Genomic DNA, 21,137 nt, shown 5'->3' with positions numbered 1-21,137 from the left:
ACTAATAATTCAGTAATACTGTATAATCTGAAAACTTACAACCTTCCTCCATATCATCCAGTGCAGCTATTTTTCACAGCTACTTGATAAAAATAATATAAAAATTACATAGAGAATTTGAATTCAAAGTAAGTGCACTTAGAAGGTTACCTTGGTATGAATTGGAGAGAGAGAGAGATGGAGAGGGAGAAATTTCTTTTGTAACTGATATTTGGGAAATAATTATAATAGTAATAATAGGTCACCCTTATTATGTGACTAAGTGGCTCCATTTATTTTAAATGTAATAAGTCAGTTGATCTTCACAACAAACTGACGGAGCAAGTACTATTGCTATTAATCTCATTTTACAGATGAGGAAACTGAACATAAAGAAGATAAGTGAATTATCCAACCAAGCAAAGGATCTAATATTCACTTTCATCCTAAACACCACAGTCTTGACCATATCACCATAGTTAGTATGTGATTATTAGTTTAAGTTGAAAATTTTAGTTAAAACTAACTTTGTAAATACCCTCAAGATATTTTAAATAAATATAGTAAGAAAGAAACAATTTTGCAGTTGCTATTTAACTTCACTGATTTATTGCAAATTTAGTGAGCTATGGCATATGCTTAAAGTCAGCATAACTTTAGTTTCAATATTTTTGTTCCCTTTTGAAAAATTCTTTAAAAATAAATATATCTCTAGAAATGCAGCCTGCACTAAATGAATGTGCTATAATATAATGGCTCTTTTTTCAATGTTTCTGGTTTCACTTATTTAAAGTAGCTATTGTTTAATGTAAGATGTTTTTTTCTATCAAAATGTAACTTGTTTTTCCCATAATCCCCTTTGGTAGATGAATTTATGCTGAATCTTCTGAAAAATGCAGTTAGTGGAAATGTAAAAGAAAAAATAAAGCATTCATATTTAGTCCCTGAAAGTACATTTATGTTGGGATTTAAAATTTACAAGTCATTTTTATAGATATTAGCATAGTTATACTTCTCAATATTTTTATGAAGTATCATAACATCCCCTTGCAAATGAATAAGAAGAGGCTCAGAAATGTAAAGTGAATTGCACAGTATCTCACAGAAGTAGTGGAACAAGGAAGGATTCAAACCTAGATCCTCAGAGCCTGAAGTTCAATATTCCATGGCCTTAATGTTGTGGATCATCGCTTCCTTTTTATACAGTGCCCACGTAAACAATGACATCATTGGTTTGTAAGGAACAACCTCCTCTGACACTTTCTCCAGTAGTCTTAACACATTTCCACATCCCTCCTTTTTTTTATTTCCACCACCAATAATGAATAGTATAAAAAGAAACTTGTTTGTGACTCAGTAGACTCATGAGGGTTAAGAATTTTGTTTGGAGATTCTCAGTATGTTCCCTAGTGACTAGGAATAGAACAAGTTGCTCAAGTCATGAAATGGAACATTTTAAAGAGAATCCTAGAATTAAAACCATGTATAGAAGTTATTCCATTGGCATTATCTAAATTCTTCAGAATAGATATATTGCTAGTATACTTCATGTGTAATTCTGTAATCTCAAAATGAGGTCATAAAGACCCAAAACAATATTTAAATACATTTTCTAGTTATATTTTGGGCAGGTATAACTTTCCTAGAGATTTTAATTAATGCCATATCTTACCTTATCCTTAGAGAATTCCATTAAGCCTGGTACCTAAAGAGAAATCAACTGATTTGTTGTAAAAGCTAATTGCAATTACAAGCTTAAGTCATCACTTCATGAAGCCTATTGATTTGAAAATTGTTATAATACATAAGAGATCTGTGCATTTTGGGTGGTAGTTTTTACAAAGCAAACACATGATCCTTTTAACACAAAAGCACACAAGCAAAATTAGGCCAAATACATTTGGTTTAGAGAAAGAAGTGAGTAAAATTGAAATACTTCTAATTTTGCCTCTTTACTCTGCATTGTGGGCACCTCTGTTCAGTATTTGCAATGTTTCCGAGAACAGTAGAAGCTATTACTAAAACTGTATAAATACAGACTAAATGGATCACATGATTTTAGAAGGGAGGAATACTTTAGGAAAATGAACAAATATAAGGAGCCCAAATTCACAAATTTTGTTTAAAAATAGAAACTTATAGCTTATTTGTACAGCTAATTTAACAGATGTTTCATATGTTTGCAGTTCTGTTGTATTCATCCTACAAGCGGAAATGCAACACTGCTCTTGCAAACATCATATTAAATTCTTGAAGAGATTGCGGTCTGTCATTACAGATGGATTGATAGCCTTGATGATATCATTGAACTTTTGTCATGCCTAACCTGAAAGACTTGCTATATGTCAGAGAATTTTTGTCATTCATCTTGCTTTTGAAAGGCCAAATTTATTTGCAACCTTGAATGACATTGGACACATGAAACAGCCTGAAATCTATCATGCAGTGAGTATCTTATAAAACTGCAATTTAAAACCCTAAGTATTGACTTGGTTTTCAGAACTATCTTCAAAGCCAATGACTTTCATTTTTTTTTTTTTTTTTTTTACTTATAAACACTGGTTTTCAATTGGCAACAACAATCTTATATTTTCATTTATTTTTTTCTGAGTACACAAGGCCACCAAATGTCTGCCATGCTTTCTTTACTTTTTAAAGAAGATTAGACAGCAGAAGAAGTGTAAATGCATGTTTATATATTTTATATATATTAATGTCAACATGTAACTGATCAGTGAACCAGTCCTAGTAATGAAGTCTATCCTTTGGTTCAATTATTCAACCAATTTTTTTCAAAAATTCAAATTATATATAAATAGAGCAGGATTGCATGAAAATAGTGCTATTAGAGAAAAGCAAAATCATTTTCGTGCTTTCTGTGTTGTACAGCAAAAAATGTGGTATATGCTACTATAAATTTATAATTCCATCCATATAAAAACTGAATTCACTTTCAACACAAAGTAAACAAGAAAGCAATTGAATATCTTCTATGAACCAGGTTTGAATTCGCAAGTATGTAATAATAGTAGCTAATGTTTAATAATAATAATAGCTACTACTATTTACAGAATTTACTTCGTGCTAGGAACTGTGTGAAGTATTTTAAATGTATCATATAATTTGATTCTCACATCAGCCTTATAAAGTAGTTACAGCAAGACCTCAGTACCTAGTCTATATGTTCTGCAACTTTAAGTGGAATGCTGTGTAATGAAACCAGTTTTACCATAGGCTAATTGATGTAAACAAGAGTTAAGTTCCTGTGCCATCTCATCAACATTATAACAAAACAACATTGAACAAAAAGATGTCATTTAAGGACCTGTTATACTTACTTTCTTTATCCATACTATACAGATGATAAAATTAAAAACTATTGAGTTAGCAATAGTCATTTCATAAAATGCTCATTGTTGTTCTGGCAGATGAAGACTTAAGCCAGATAAGAGCCATTCCATTTAGAATTGTTGCCTGCCTAGGGAAGTCATCTGCCTGTTACATTTGGGGGCCCTTAAAGGGTTTTTCCTTTAGACCTGGGAGGAGTTCGTTGGTATATACAGTTTCACATGCTTTTCTTTCATCAAATCTTCAGTACATAAGCATGGGTCAGATTTTCATGAGAGTACATGGTCTCTGATATACCTGCCACTGAGAGTATTCTAGAACGCTGTCCTTATTGTTGAATGTGAAGGTTTCTTCAGAGCTCAGAAACATTCACATGCATTGCTGCTTTCTCAAGGATGGAACAGCCAACTGAAGGCAATGGACTGAACTGAATGCCAACATTTTTATATCATTTTATTTCAGGCTTTAAGTTATTTACAATGCAACTTAAAAAGCAAAATCTTGAAGACCATTCATTTAAAAAAGTATACTTCGTTTTCCAAAATTCAAGTTAATACACTAAAAGTGATGTAATTGTACACAATGGCAGAGACTAAGTAGAAAGGAAAGGGAGGCAGTAGGAACATTTTGGCCTGAACTTTTAAAAAACTTTTACATTTACTTTGCTATTTTTTTCAAAGTATGCTCATGTAAAAAAGTTGTGAAACAGGCAAATGCAGAGCAACAAAAAATGCCATACATAATCACTTCATTCAAAGATTGGCACTTTTAGCATATTTGAGTATGTCCTTGAATTTCTTTTCTAATAAGTTATATTGATAGATAAGTAAATACATATGGGGTTACCGTTATATATGTTTATGTAAGTATATACACCCTTATTATGTCATTTACAGAGATAAATAAATACTTACAGAGTTAAATAAATATTGTCCTGGAATTTGGATGTTATATAGTTGTTTTTTCTTTGGATGTATTATAATTTACTTAAAATTCTACTCTGATTGTTTTTATGTTTCTCCCTCTGGTGTTAAAACTTACATAAATCCTTAGGGACACTTGTGATTATCTCCTTAGGATATATTCTTGAAAGTAGAATCGCTGGGTAGAAAAGCATATACATATTCTAACTCTTGAATCACAGAAACTATTTCCCAGTTTGTGCTCTTACTAGTACAGTACATCCCTTTCGCCACACCCTTACAACCCTATACACATTAGCATTGATTTGAAACTTTGTAAATCTGATAGAGAGTGAATAGTATTAATTTTATTTTAGTTTTAATTTCTTTGTCTGGTTCAACAATATTTGACATTTAGTGAACATTTGTATTTCCGATTTTTTTTTTTCAATTTCATTTCTTTAGACCAAATTTCTGTTTGGGAGAGTTCATTTTTTCCTTTTGATTTATTAACTTTTTATATATTGAAGATTTCTACCTTTTGCTTTATGTGCATCAATGCTATTTTCTTCAGTTCTTATTTGTCTTTTAATTTTGGTCATTCCAGATGGGAGATTTGAAAGTTTATGTGGGAAAATATATCAGCCTTTTCTTTTATGCTTTTTCCTACTGGTTTATTTTAGCTTTGAAAATATAAAGCATATTTGTAAAATATCTTACCCTATTTTGTGTGCTACTAAATTTCTTCCTGAACAGAAGAAAGAGATTTTAAGTCTTTTTGTTGTCATTTTTATGCACTAATCATTTTGACCAGCAAAACATCTGATTGTCTTTTATTTCTTAACTCTTGTCAATGTTTAAGTTTCATCTTACCATTTTGATGAGTTTTGTGAAGGGCCAAATTTAGTTTGACATTTGCTAATAATGTGCATAATAATTAGGTTTAAGATCAATAAACATATGTGGAAGGGGATTCTTACACATTATTTTAGTATTTCAGAATCAAAACTGCATATTTTTATTGGCAGTTTTCTCTCATATTATCTCATAGATATACACTTATTCACATTCTTTAGGAATAAAATGCCTTGCCTACACCACCTCCATCCCCGGATGTAACAACAGTCCAGGGAAGGGATTTTCAAGTGTTTTTAGTAGCGAAAGCAACCATGTCTCTCAAACACATTTTAAGGTGAGGGCTGCCCAATATGTAAAAAAGATTAAAGCGATTGTTCTCTTACTGAGTTAGAGGTGATACAATAGGGTGCTTCTCCTCCTCATCTTTCTCTCCATCCCTATCAAGGCCTGCCCTAGAAGAGCTCTGTAAATCCTTGAGGATAGGAAGCCCAGTCTTTCAGACCAGGAAGAATAAAGTCTGATGTCTTCAGAGCTAGCCAAATAAAATAAATGAGTGAGGTTGCTCAGTGAGAAGGAATAGGTTGTGGGAAAGACTGTGGTGAACTGGAAAACATGTAGAAATTATGTGTTTAGTCCAAAATCATAAATTAATTTCCAAAATCCTGTTCAGTGCTACAGAAGCCACACATTACTTTTGTTTTAAAAATTACATTTTTATTTCAGGTAAAACCAGGGAAAGGCAATTTGACTGGGCCATGTTGATTTAGCTTTCCATTAAAGTTATTTTGCCATAACATATAGTTACATTACGTCTTACCTTTTAGTGCAGGTCAATATTAATCAAAAATTGATAAATAAAATTTTGGCATTTTTTTTGAGAAACCTCTGTTGAATACATTGTTATTGTTTTATCCAATGACCCTTATATTTAAAACTCATATAACAGATTTCCATAAGAATTTAATGCCAGCAGAAACCTGTTCCTCCTGAAAAACAAATATTTTCCAATGAACAGTCACTGAAAATTATGTAAATCATTGTTTTATTTTCTTTTTTTTTTGCTACCTATCAAAAATATCTGAACTACTTTTTAAAATAATGATGGTAAAAGTAATATCATAATAAAACTAAAAGTTTAAAAGACATAATTCCACCAGTATTATATGTCAAATTATGTAATTTTTAATCTTTTCTTCATTTCTCCCTAAGAATATATGACTTTTATAGTTGTAACTAAAACACAAAAACAATTGATGATCTATTTCAACGTAACAGTTTTCCCTGTTGTTTTATAGCCATCGCAATTATAACTTGTAATGAATAAGCACAATTTTGTTTGATCTTATCAGTTCATTATGAATTCTGCATGGTATTATATGTGAAAAGGTGTGTAACTGTCAAATTCTCTTGGAACAAATTTTGGATTAATTCTCTAGGGTGGAATTACAACTCTTGATACCTGACCTATTCCAACATATCTGCTCTTTTTCAGCAAACAAAGCTTAGAAATTTATATGTAAATTTGTACTCCAAAACTCCTAAGGAAGCCAATCTTCACTGTTCTTCCTCTGTGTGGTATCTTATAGCACAAAGCTCTCGACCCATTTATAGAGTCTTGTATTCTTTCTCAATCATTTCATGTTTATTAGTCACAATTTTCTGCCTTGTTGACTGAATCAAATTATTAAGAAAAATGAATAAGTGCATAATGTCTCCATTAATAGGGTTTTCTTTGGGCTAATGTAAGGGAAATGAAGGAGAATCAAGGTATAGAGTGAGTAGGTGTTCTTTTATCGGCTGTGATGGTCTACATAGTGAGAGACCAATTCTCTTCCTGAGAACAACTAGAAAAGTTGCATGTAATATAAAAATCACTGCTCTGAAGACATCAGAGAATATCATGGCAGCCATAAAAATCAACGAGATGAGTTTCCCCCTCAAGGGATTGATTCATAAGTAACATAATGAGACTGGCTGAAAAGGTAAGAAGAAAGTAGGGAGAAAAAAAAGCATACTAGGCTGCAGATATATAAATTGAAATTCAGAGCTATCATAGAAGCCAAATGTTGAGTGATCAAGATACTGGAGACAAGTATACCAGTCAAAGTCTAATAAGAGACAGAAACCACAGCAAGGATTTGATCAGGAAAAAAAGTACTATAAAGTTTATTAATTAGAAACTGGAGCTAAAGTTCTAAGAGGGGTTAAAAACTAAGGAAGTCTGGGTAAAGTATGGCCATTAGTTAATAATAATGTATCGATATCGTCTCATTAATTATGACAAATGTACCATATTAAGATATTTATAATAGCAGATTATGGAATATATGGCATATATGGGAACTCTGTACTATCTTGGTAAATCTTTTTGCAAATCTAAGACTGTTCTACATTTTTTAGAGTTTAAAAATTAAGGTAAAAGAAATAAATAGTTGCCAATAGATCCATATCAAAAGAAATACTAAGAGTAGTTTTCAGGCAGAGGGAACATTATTCTAGAAAAAAGCACAGAAATTCAGAAATTCAGGAATAATGAATAATGAAAAGGTAAATATGTGGATAAAGCTATGCTAATATTGACTGACTGTATGAAATAATAAAAATGACGTCATATTGGGTCCAAATATCTGAAATTAAAATACATGATAATAATATGAAAATTAGAAAAAGCATAAAAGGAGTTAAAGTATTGTTTCTACCATTGTCAGGGAAGTGATTAAAGTACTAATTTATATTAGACTTTAATAATAGATGTTGTAATATCTAGAATAACCACTAAAGAAGAATAAAAGAATGTACAATTGACAGTCTAACAGAGTGAAAATGGAACACTAAAAATAGTAAATTTAAAAGCCTATAAGAGTGGAGAAAAAAATGAAATATGTGAAACTTTAGAAAAATAGTAAAATGATGTTTTGCCCAAATATGTCAGTAATTACATTAAAATCAGTTATGTAATAACAAGTTTAAAAATTCTTAAGTATAAGAAAAACATGATTAACAAACTTGAACTAATTAAATATACATATTTATATATACAATTTATACACATTTATATATATACAATTTATATATATATATATTTGAAATATATACATTATATATGTATACACATAATATACAGAGGGTGCCAAAAAATGTATACACATTTTAAGAAAGGAAAAAACTGTATTAAAATTAAAAATCAGTAGCAAAAATGTTGTCCTTGAAAAAGATGAAGATGGTAGATGGATAGATTAGAGATAGATAGATGATGATGATGATAGATAGATAGATAGATAGATAGATAGAGAGAGAGAGAGAGAGATAGATGATAGATAGACAAATGCCTAACAAAGATGATTAACAAAAATTGAAAATAAAAATAAGAGAGAGAGAAGGCACACATTATTTATTTAAGGAATAAGAAAAGGGACCTCACTAAAAATTGGACAGATATTTAAAAAGATAGTATGAGAATATTATGAACAATTTAGCAACACATTTGAACATTTACATGAATGGACAAAGTTCTTGAAACATATATTTCATCTACATGTTTAAATGAAAATCTGAATATACTATAGCTGTTAAGGAAAATGAATCTGTAATTAAAAGCCTAAACACACATACACACACACACACACACACACAATCTCTGACCCAGATGGCATCACGAATGAACATTTAAGTAAGAAATGAAAACAATCTCAGATTTTTTTTAGATTTTTAAAGAGCAAAAATTTCCCTACTTGTTTTATGCATTCAGTATGACCTGAATGCAGCGATTTAACAATAATATTACAAGAAAGAAAAGGTACAAATTTCTCTTAAGAATATAGTCACAAAAATTCCAAACAAAATACTGGCTGACTAAATTCAGGAACATATAAAAATGGTTGTGTATCATGACCGGGTTTCTTGCAGGGATGAAAAAAAAAATAAAAGCAATCAATGTTTTTTATCACATTAACAAAATTGACAAGAAGACTGTATAATTAGCTCTGTAGATTCAGAAAAGTGAGTAAATAAAATGTTATCACATATTTATAATGCAGATACTTAAGAAACTGGGAATAGAAAGCAACGTTCTTAATCTGATGAAACTAGTTTATTAAAAAAAACACATGTGGTGTGCATCATATCTACAGGGAAATGTTAAACACTATCCTTTCAAGTTTATAAGCAAGAAAAAGATGATCATTGCCTCCACTTCTATTATTATTCTACTTGACCCACTGTAAAAGAACGAGTATTTTAAGAATTAAACAATTGGACAAAATATTTGAACAAGTACTTCAACAAGATGTTATCCAAATGGCCAATAACGTGAAAATGTGCTTAACTAATCATCAGGAAAATGCAATTAAAATCACAATGTGATATTATTATACACTCTTCAGAAGAGCAAAACTGAAACAAACCAAAATAAAACAGAATATCCCAAATGTTGGATGACTAGCATCTGGTCTCTAATACGCCACTGGTGGGAGCGTAAATTAGAATAACCTTTGTAGAAGATTATTTGACTATAAATGCTAATGCAAAACATATCATACCTTGACCCAGCCATTTTAGTCCTAGGTACTATCCAGCAGAAATGCATGTGTCAATTCATTTAAGATATGTATGAGAATGTTCAAAGCAACATTTTTATAATAACCAAAAATAAGAAAATAGCAAAATTCCCATCAGATGTAAAATAGATAAATATTTTTGTAGATTCATAGAATTGAATAGTATACAGGAATAAGAATGAACAAACTACAAGTATATTTGCAACAGCATGGATTTATCTCATAAGCAGAATGCTGAATGAAAAAAGCCAGATCCGAAAAAAAAAAAAATACAAAGTAAGGTTCTACTTATATATACAGAGGGTGCCAAGAATAATGTATGCACATTTTAAGAAAGGAAAACTATCAAAATTGTAATACTCAAAATATAGCAATAACAAAAGATGAATACAAGTCAAGTCTGACTTGCAATTACAGGAGGTGCTCAAAGTAGTTACCATCAGTATCCAGACACTTCTGATTACAGCGAACTACTACATGAGCAACGTTGACCAAAGTGTCCACTTGTATACATTTTTTTTTTTTTGCACTCCCGGTAATTCAAAAAGACAAACTAAGCTGTAGTAATTAAATATCCAGATAGTTCTTGCCTTCAGCTACATGGGGCTCCTTGGGTACTAGTAATGTTCTTTTTATTGTGGCTGCATTGGTATAATTTGTATCTCTCATATATAGTTTCATCAAAGTATATACTTAAGATCTGTATAATTTTCAGGGTGTATGACACACTTCAGTGCAAAGTTTACTGAAAACAAACAAAATCAGTCTTAACAGCTGCACATCAGGCTTCAGACAGCATCAGTTATATCCAGTCAAGGTGCATTGTGGGTCACTGCCTTCATTATCAGTTGTTTGCTCTCATGGTTCCACAATTAGGATGACTTAACTCTACTTTGTCTCTGTTTCCACTTGGTCAGCTTCTTCTGTTGTTTCTGACTTAACCCATTCTCCTTCTCCCTCTCTGCCTCTCTTTTCTTCTAACTCCCAGCCTTACCTGCCCCTCGCTACTTCCCACTCTTTCTCTTCCAGACACACTCATGAAACAAAAATGTATTAGGTCAGTGAACATGCAGTAGAGGTGGTTCTTTTGAGCAGAACAGACCACTATTAAACCTACAGATAGGTTGCAATACTTATCAGCTATAACCTGGATGAGGGAATACATAATATTGAGCCCTATCTGTAAAGATGTTTTAGGGCCACAGGTTTAGAAGTGGGCTGTGGGCGTATTCAGTACATGGACACAACCCAATCACACTTCTGTTTAGTCCTCAACCCCCACTGGCTATTGGAAACCATGGAACTACCCTTTTACCTTCCCTACTGTCTACACAATTCCAAAAATGTAGTGGTGGGAGCTCAATAATTATTTATTTGAGAAGCCAATAACAACATATTTAGTGGACAAATAGGTTCCGACTCACTAGTTTCTCACTTTGTTCTCAATTTCATCCTCAAATGATGAGTTGGGTGTGAAATTTCTGAATCTGCACAGAATGCCACTAAATTTTGTAAGACTAGACAACTGCTTGGTACACTGTTCAAAACACTTTCAAATACCAAAGATTGTGACCATTTTCCTTTATGTCAAAATTAGAGTGCATTAGCTCTAATTCAAATAAGATGTTATAGTTTTATCTCATTTAATATGAGGTCAAAGAAGGCTGTCACTCTGTAATGGTACAGTTTTAGGAGAGCCAGTTACAATCTTGTTGTCTATTTATAGGGGCTAATTCTGTTTAAATATTTAATTGCAGATATAAATGAATGTGCCGTCGACAATGGTGGTTGTCAGGACCAGTGCTGTAACACAATTGGCAGTTATTACTGCAAGTGTCAAGCCGGCCAGATGCTGGAGGGAGATGGCAGAGGATGTGAAGGTAACAGAACTGTCTGCTTACTGATAAGGAAAGCGAACATCTATGTAATGCAAAAGAGGGGGTTTGTCTTTTATCGAGAGCCAGTTGAAGTGCCTGTGTTGAATGTTGTCAAGAGCACAGATCTTCCTCTCATGTCTAGATTACAAAATTGTAACTCTAAGAACACTTCAAGTAGCTTATTATAGGAAACATATGATTATACACTGGTTGGTTGTGTCGTGTTCTGATTATGGAATTTCAAGCGTGCGTTTAAATCCCTGGAAAGTACATATTTTTCAAAGTATTTCATTTAATTCTATAGTAAAAATGGTGCTTATCATAAAATACTCATCTGTTGCTACAATAGAAGTGGAGGAGCACAGAACTAACCACAGAAATTGTATTCTTGGTGTAGAATTAGCTTTTTTCACAAACTTCAATTTTCTGTCTCCTTTTTAAATTAATTCCTTCCTTCCTTTATTTATTAATTCATCATTTTGTTCATTTGACAGTCATTGAGTTTCTGCTCTGTATCAGGTATTATTCCATGCTCTAGGACATAAAAATTAATGAGAAATAAATTCTGCCCTGAAGGAATTCACTGATTAGTAGTGAAGATTGAAACATAAGCTGAAACCTTCCAGAATTGTGTTTCAAGGCATTGTAGCACGGGGAGAAATGCAATGGATTCAAGAAGACCTGGGTTTGAGTCTAAGCTCTGTCACTTACAGTTTATGTAACCTTGGGCATGTTATTTAATCTCGCTGAAACTCTTTCTTCATTTGTAAAATTTAGGATAGTGGTAGTTCGTAAAACCCCAAAGTTGCTGTGGGAATTAAATAAGAAAATGCCACAAAAGCACTTAGCATAGTGGTGACATGTAGTAGGTGTTCAAATGATAACTATGAATTGTATTCTCATTTATGAACTCAGTTCTGCCCATATTGGGAATGTAATGAGAGCTAGAGACTGCTTCTTGCTCTTCTTTTCAAAAAGGGGAGATACAGAAACTAAAAGGATCCCCTGTATCAAGCCTTACAACTGTCCTTTCTAATTATTTTTCCTATGTATTTCTACAGTGTCTATCCCTGATGAGGCATGTGTGAATAAGTTGGTAAGAGAAAACAAAACAAACAAAAGACATTAGGCTGAAGGCAGCTGGGGCTGGGTGTTTGACTGGGACTGTCAAGACAGGACAAGTTGTAAATGTGAGTAGGCTGGAGAATTTATCAGATGCTCAAGAAACAGTGTGGTTCAGTCCCTCTGGCAAGGCTCTAGCAGGCAGCCAAAGGAAGGATTCCAGGTAGGCAGACAGATGTTCAAGTGCAACTGTATCTGGGCCTTTCTGAGACAGGCTTCACCGCAAGCAAGGTCCTCTGCCAGGGAGGGTACAAATGTATAAAGGCATGCCCTAAATTCACTCAGGCTCTTTTTGATTCAAGTGAGATGCTCTTCATTTCTGATGAGATCGTTTGGCAATGGTATTCCCAGTAGTGATTCAATATCAGAGAATGGGAGGAGTCAAGGACCTCACGGTGTCCAAATGAAAAGTGTGACAATGACCAATGAAGCGTGGTCTACACAATAACCCCCCCCCTTTCTGTGGCTGGCAACGATCTCTTCATTTCTTTTTGGCTGAATATCATTACTGTCTTTATTATCATTATTGTAAATATATTTGAAGAGCCCAGCATAGCAATTAGCCACTGTTAGGTATGACAATTGTTACTATTATTTTTATAATATCTATTAGGCTGATAAAGTATAGCAAACCTTATCATTTACATGCAATTATCTCATATTTTAATTGAACTTAGTTTACTCTTAATATAAATGTCAAAATATTTATAGAAGCGATTTCCATAGTTTTATTTAACCAGTGTTTATTTGTACAAACTGAATAAGAGTCAGGTCAGTATTTGTGAGAATCAAGAGTTTGATGCTGAGTTAACATTGACTTCCTACTTACTGAGACGCAGAACTAGAGATGGTGGTATGGAGTGAAGCAACTCACCAGTAGAGAGCCACCTCTCTGTCTCATTCTTAGCATCTTTTCCTTTTCATTATCCTTAAATAAATGACTGTTTGGTAGACATGGTGATACTAGAAATTCACTTTGTTCTATTGTAGAATATAAAATGATCTCAGATTTGTTTATATATGTAATTAAATAAAAAATAATAGAGGTCATTTTGAAATTGAGTGCATTCTAAAGCCACTGCAAATGAGAATTTCAATTCATGTGAGTGTACTAATGAGTGATCCATATTTATTTACTGGATGTTAACAGTAAAGGTCAGTTGTTTTCAAAGACCATGGTGGTGAAAGCTACAGGCATAGAATTAAACAGACATTTGAAAATATTTTTTTCTTTGTATTAATATAAATTGATTTTAACTTATTTGAATTGCTTTTTAAAATACGGATCAACATGTTAGTAGACAGTTGTTGTACCGTTAAAGTAAATCTGGAGTCTACCCTTCAGTGGAATGGAAACATTTGTAAATATCCTTATTAGTGAATCTTATTCTTTAACTTATCTCTCAAGAGCTATAAATCTGTAGATAAGGCTTCTAATTAGCTCAGTTGACATTAGATTTGCCTTCTTTCCTACATAACACTGAACCTAAAGCATGGTTTTTAATTCATGCTGCAGGTAAATTATTATAAGGTATAATGGATCAGACAATTAAGTTCATGAACTCATCCTAGAAAAAGTGCTACATACCTCATTGCTAAATATCACTAAAGTCACCTTCAAAGTACTCCCTTTAGGAAGCTATGCACCAATGCCAGTGCCTAGTCCACCCTTCAAAGCAATTTTGGAACTCTTTTTCTGGAATGGCCGTCAGAGCTGTTGTTGTATTACCTTTGATGCCTGAATGTCATCAAAATGTCTTCCTTTCAAGATTTCCTTTATCTTTGGGAAAAGAAAGAAGTCATTGGGGGCCAGATCAGGTGAGTAGGGAGGGTGTTCCAATACAGTTATTTGTTTACTGGCTAGAAACTCCCTCACAGACAGTGCTGTGTGAGCTGGAGCATTGTCGTGATGCAAGAGCCAAAAATTATTGGCAAAAAGTTCAGGTTATCTAACTTTCACGCAGCCTTTTCAGCACTTTCAAGTAGTGAATTGGTTAACTGTTTGTCCAATTGGTACAAATTCCTAAAGAATAATCCCTCTGATATCAAAAAAGGTTAGCAACATCTTTGCAACAAGTTCGCGAACTTAATTGTCAGACCTTGTATATATACACTATATATATTTATGTATATATATGTGTGTTTATGTTACGTATATATATATATATATATATATATATACACACATATATAATGAACATGAGGTTTTTATTCTTTAATTTATTAATGTGGATTATAATATACATAGCTTTTTAAATATGCAACCATCTTTGCATTTCAGGAAACAATCCAACTGGATTTTACCATTGTATTCGCTATTAAATCCTATTTGCTATTATTTTGTTTAGGATTCTTATGTCTATAACTATGAGTGAAATAGGCCAGTAATTTGTCTTTCTCATATGATTTATATATAAGGCAGTGGTGCTCGACTAGGGTGATTTTGTCCTCCAGAGACGTTTGGCAATATTTGAAGATGTTGATTTTCACAACTGAGAGAAGGGTGCACTACTGGCAGCTAGTGGGTGAGGCCATGATAATGCTAACCGTCCTCTTCTTCTATTACTCCATTATATATATGTTAGACCTTCTCGTTCTATTTCACATGTTGCTTCTCTGTATTCTATTTTCTTTTCTTTCTTTGCTACATATGCTCAACCAGTATATTGAGTTTCAAATATGAGCAATTTGACTTTACACTATTAGAGGTCTCATTTTTCTTAAATCTGTATGTTCCTTTCTTGTATATGTTCATTTTATAATTGTATCCTTTTCTTCCATTATTTCATACAGAGCTATTCTATATTCTGTGTTTGATGCCCACATCTATGGTCCTTGTGAGGAAGTCTTAATCTAATGTTTCTTATTTCTAGGACATTAGACATTATGCTCTCTTTCCTTTCAGGTTGTGTATACCACTAGTATGGAACGTCTCACAGAGCACTGTACTTATTTATACATTTGTACTGTCTATTAGATTGGAAATATCCCCTTGGAAAAGGCCATGTCTTATCACTTTTTTATCTGAGCTAACAGGTGTCTTATAGCTAGCAGAATTCCAAAAATGCTATTGAATGAATGAATGAATGAATGAATAAATGAACAGATGGATAAATATCCATCAAAACATAAATACATATGAGCATACAGTTAGTACACCTTTTATTCATTTCCTTGTCTACAGATTCTAATCATGCTGCATTTATCATTTAAAGTCTGACTAATTAAACAATTTAGTTATCAGTAGGTCTTTGCGTAAATGTTTTCTGGTAGCAAATCTATTTCATTTGAAAAGGCAAATCTCATCTTTCTTTCTAGAAAGCAAATCAGAGTTTTATTAGCTTTATTAGTTTAAACTTTCTGAAGTTTGGTCATGTGGCTTGTCTAAATTGTTTGTGCAGTAGCATAACTAGTATGACTTTTGGAGTGTGGTAGTCCCATGCAGTCAAGGAATTTTTCTAAATGAAGTGGTAACTAACATTACTGTGTTTTTATTAAGTGAACTGCCAAAGATAATGAACACTGTTTAGACATTTCAGATAAAGTCTTTCACTTGGGAGAAATAAATGAACACAGAGGTACATTGCTTAATGAATTGTCCTTTAAAATATTTAACAGTAATTTGATAATTTTGAGCCAAGTTTTTTTCTGAAATATCTTAGAAATTATAGTGTGAATAAACATAGAATGTAACTCAGTATGCCATTATCATAGAAATATAGAATTTTGGGCTAAAATGGGCTTCTATAGATGGAATCCCAGGGAAATTAAATGATTTAAACAAGCTCAAAATGCTAATCGGTGACAAAGTGACACTAGAAGCCATGCTTTCTTATTTCCTCTCAATGAGATTGATAGGCAGCATGAACTGGATACAAAGCAGGTTAATCAGAATGTTGAAGTCACAGTGCGATAGGGGCCAAGAGCCAAGAGACCCTCAAAACATAGAGGCTGAGATCTACAGAGAAGGGAAATTAAGACCTGGAGAAAATGACTGATTTCCAACAAGTCCCAGACAATTTATTTATGGAGCTAGAAACATACTCTAGTCTTCTTTTCCCAGTTGCCATTCTTCCCAATTGATGGATCCATCTGTTCAGTAAACATTTATTGGGCAACTACTGTATGCTCCACACTATGTTGGGTAATTTGCGAATACCAGAAGAGTACAAAATACGATTCTTTTGCCATAGGGTTTCCATATCATTAAGCACCTTCGGTATAAAATTATTTTGTGATATTTTCAATAAAAATATAAGTAATTACATTATATGCTTTGAGAGCTCTCCTAGGCCAGCTTCTTGCCTCCAATAATCACTGTATCTAAACCTGATGGTTGTTTATCCTGGTGTTACAGGATCTCCAAGGGAGGATTCTGTAACTCCTTTCCCTCCTTATGTGTAATCTATATTGCTCCTGCTGAAGTTTAAGACTTTGCGATTTTCTTTTCTTTTTTTTTTATTAAAGTTTATTGGGGTGACAATTGTTAATAAAGTTACATAGATTTCAGCCGTACAATTCTGATTTTCTTCTTAGTTCAGAAATACTTTACCAATCAGAACTCTCCTTTACAGTAATTCTTCCCACATTACTGTGCCCCTCCCAACTTCATAAAAACACTGTGCTCAATACTGAAGGCTGTTGGCACTTGTAGAAAAACATATCTCTATCTATCTATCTATCTATCTATCTATCTATCAATCATCTATCTATCTATCTACCCACCCATTCATCTACGCATATGTACATAAATACACAGATGTTCGCTTTTGGAGTGCGTAAAATTTACTTAAAGAAATCATTATTAAGGATTTATCTACCTCTGTGTGCTGCTTCTCTGACTAATCATTTGTAAAAGCCCTCCTGAACCTGCACCCGTGTGGGGAGCATGTAATGACAGTCGTAGCAGTTCTTTGGCCTCCAGGAGCTGAGCATCTGTTGGGTCATATATACACGGGGAACAATTTGGGAAAATTTCCATGTACTCTCTCCTCATATACTAAAGAAAACAGTTATCCTTTTTTAATTTATCCAGACACTTTACAATATGGAATTCCTTTTATTTAAAAAACTTCAACTACTTAAAATACTTGGGACTTATCAGAGTTGACACATAAATGTATGCAAAGTTTTCTTTCTTTTCATCCATCCATCCATGCATCCATCCATCCATCCATCCATCCATCCATCCATCCATCCATCCATCCATTCACCAAACTGGTATTTGACCCACATACTGTGGACCGTGTTCAACAAAGAGCACACACTTTGGATTTGAATACTGATTCTGACATTTACTAAGTGTGAGGCTTAGGGCGAGATTTTTCCTATCTATGGGCTTTGCCTTCTTCATCTATAAAACCAGAATACCAATGCCTAACCTGATACAGACTCAGCGATTAAATGAGATGTTGTATGGAAATATCACAGTGATGGGAAAACTTCCTTTCCTCTACTTCATGCCCACAGGAAGAGAGATGTTCATTAGTGTAACAATCCTGAAATGCCTCTGCCCCCTTACTCCCTTCTTCCCAAGGGAGGAGCAGCAAGTTACCTCACTGGTGAGTTTGGGGAAAGAAACTGTGGAGTTCAGCCCATCTTTGTAGCTCTCCTTTGGGAGCTGCAAATGCTTGCAGAACGTGTTCACCCTGGTCTGCTCTGCTCTGATGTATGTTCAGCAAGGTCAGGACCCCTCAGGGGAAAGACTGAGGCTTCCCAGTCACACCTGTGACCACGTTTGGCTTAATTCTGCATCCACTTTTAGGAAGGCCATTGTTGTACACCTAAATCCTTTTGTCCAGTTTTAACTTTCACAAAAATAAAGCTGGTATTTTGTCTACAGCAGTCTATTTTGGATTAGATCTCAGTTCATTTAAAAGTCAGGCAGGGAACACAAATTTGTTATTTTTATCCTTTTATATTCTAACACTTTTCATTTGCCTAATTCATAATAAATGCTCAAGAAACTTTTCTTATTTTTTTTTTATTTCCTCCTATGCAATATGTGGTTGAAGATAAAAATATGTGTAAAGTTGTCTTTCTCTCTCCAAGGAGTTCCCAGTTCAATAAAGGAGATAAGATGGTTACACAAACAGCTATAGCATGAGATTGCAGAAGTAAATATAAGGCGGGTACAAGCTAAGTGCTATGGGAATTAACCAGAGAAAAAGATAACCCACTATTGAATCAAAATGGGCTGCAAGCAACAGGGACAGACACTAATCTTTCAGTCCTGGGACTGAACAGTCCTCTTTCCATTTCCTTAATTTCCTCAAAAAATTCCCTATCGGAATACTGCCTCATATTACTCATCCAGCTGTCGCTCTCCTCTCTTTTTTGACACTAGAAAGCATCTCAGATTTTAACAGCAAAGCTGCCACTGCGATGCCCACTCTCATTCTTTATAGAAATACCTATTGAATCAAAATGAGGGTATTCTTAAGTATCTGTGTCTTTCAGACTGGAGGGAAAACACATATAATTCAAATCTGAAACTCTTCTATGAAAGTGGAAATCCACTTTAATTCCTTTTCAAGTTAATCTATTAAATAAAGCCTATTGTTTTCCCCCTAATAATTCAGAATATTTATTTCAACACCTCAGCTTTCAGCTAACACAAAAGCTTTCAGCTTTTGACTTATTATAGTCAAAAGTGTATTTAGAAGTGAAACAAGCTGAAAGAGACCATAACTGATATAAATTTTCCAGGATGAGCTGGCTCACTTTCCAAATTTCATTAGGGACACACAGATTTATAGCAGTTATAGCTTCTAACCTAGGTGGTGCCAAAAGAAGGAGACTGGGGTGGAGGTGGGGAGAAGGTCCCTCACAAGACATCTGAGGCTGCTAAACAAGACGTCTCTTACAGGGGCTTCTTGTTGGTAATACACCAGGACAAAAATTAACCACAGGAAAACCTACTGCCTCAGTAGCCCCAGTCACTTGCAAAACACGGTGAAACAGCAGCAGCCAATCAGGACAAATGCCTGTGTGGGTGTGTCTGGAAATGGTGGGCAGTAAAGGGACTTCTTTAAAAGTTTAGCTCTTGGTCTTTGACTTTTATCATATGCAAGGAAGCAATAACATGAGTCCAATATTCTGAAGAATAAAATATTTTCGTTTCATTCACAATTATTTTGAGTTTCTCTATCCAGTCATCTTAAAATGAGCTGATCTTCTTGAAGATTATATTGTTATATATTTTTTTCATTTTTACCAAGAAAAATTCCCTAACTGAATTATCCTGCCCTGAATTCCTCAATGTATGTTTTACCTCTAAATTATTTTTAGATTATCAAATCATAGCCACCAAAGGATCAATATGATTCTGTATTCCAGAGTCATCTTTTTAGACTTCTGAAATGTAGAGGATTGGTTTCTGCCCTTGCAAGACTCATGTTATTTTCTATTACTATCAGAAAAATGGCATTAAATGGCATTAATTTTTTTCCTCTGTAAAAAATATTTCATCAATTTCCAAATAATGGATTTTCTTTTTTCTTTTTTCTTTTTTCTTTTTCTTTCTTTTTTTTTTCTTTTTTTTTTTTTTTTTGCTTAGGAAGGACTCTAATATACATGAATATACTCTGAATATACATGTGGTGTAATTTTTAATCAGAAAATAAGCTACTTAAAATTGACTTCTTATTTTACTATTGACCTTCATGTTTCTGTATTTTTTGTGACATTCTGAAGAAGAGAACTCCCTTAGTGTAGGATTTCACAGAAGGAATTAAAGCTATACCTTAAAAAATTGTATACCTTCCTTCATTTTTCAAGTCAAGTTTCAGTTTTACTATTCATTCTAGTTTTTTTATTTTCTTAACAGGCTAAGTCTGTACTTTCTTTAATATAATTAACATCAACAAAAAAGGTCACCATTTGGGCTGGCCCAGTGGCTCAGGCAGTTAGAGCTCCATGCTCCTAACTCCGAAGGCTGCCGGTTCTATTTCCACATGGGCCAGTGGGCTCTCAAACACAAGTTTGCCGGTTCAACTCCTCAACTCCGGAAAGGGATGGTGGGCTCTGCCCCTTGCAACTAAGATTGAACAGGGCACCTTGAGCTGAGCAGCCTCCCGGATGGCTCAGTTCTCTCAACCACAAGGTTGCCAATTCAGTTCCCCGATGCCTGCAAGGGATAGTGGGCTGTGCCCCCTGCAACTAGCAATTGCGACTGGACCTGGAGCTGAGCTGCACCCTCCACAACTAAGACTGAAAGGACAACAACTTCAACTTGACTTGGAAAAAAGGCCTGGAAGTACACACTATTCCCCAATTAAGTTCTGTTCTCCTTCCCCAATAAAATCTTAAAAAAAAAAAAAAAAAAAAAAGGTCACCATTCATTCTACCTCTGGTGGATACATTCGATGGATATATTCCTCATGCATTGCCAGTAAAACTAAGGACATGGTGATATGCATATTTATTTGTTTTTTCTTTTACTTTTGTCTTCCATACAAGGGTCTCATTGATAATAATATATTCCTAAAAATAGT

General features: G+C 33.6%; 1 protein-coding gene across 9 annotated transcripts in view; it reads left to right on the top strand.

Annotated features, from left to right (window-relative positions):
- The window catches only part of LOC308505216 (multiple epidermal growth factor-like domains protein 6), a 607,252-nt gene that overhangs the window by 361,192 nt on the left and 224,923 nt on the right, over positions 1-21,137 (top strand). For all 9 annotated transcript variants that reach the window (XR_013994480.1, XR_013994481.1, XR_013994482.1 and 6 more), the window contains exon 4: positions 11,401-11,523. Coding sequence is in view for 1 of the 9 variants with exons in the window: in XM_081067036.1 (XP_080923162.1) it covers positions 11,401-11,523 (123 nt within the window). In the remaining 8 variants the exon portion in view is untranslated. The remainder of the gene's footprint in view (positions 1-11,400; positions 11,524-21,137) is intronic.

Source organism: Rhinolophus hipposideros (genome assembly GCF_964194185.1).
Source record: "Rhinolophus hipposideros genome assembly, chromosome: 2".
In the NCBI taxonomy this organism is placed as follows: Eukaryota; Metazoa; Chordata; class Mammalia; order Chiroptera; family Rhinolophidae; genus Rhinolophus; species Rhinolophus hipposideros.
Note: the sequence above shows the minus strand (reverse complement) of the source record. Positions and strands in the feature narration are given on the sequence as shown.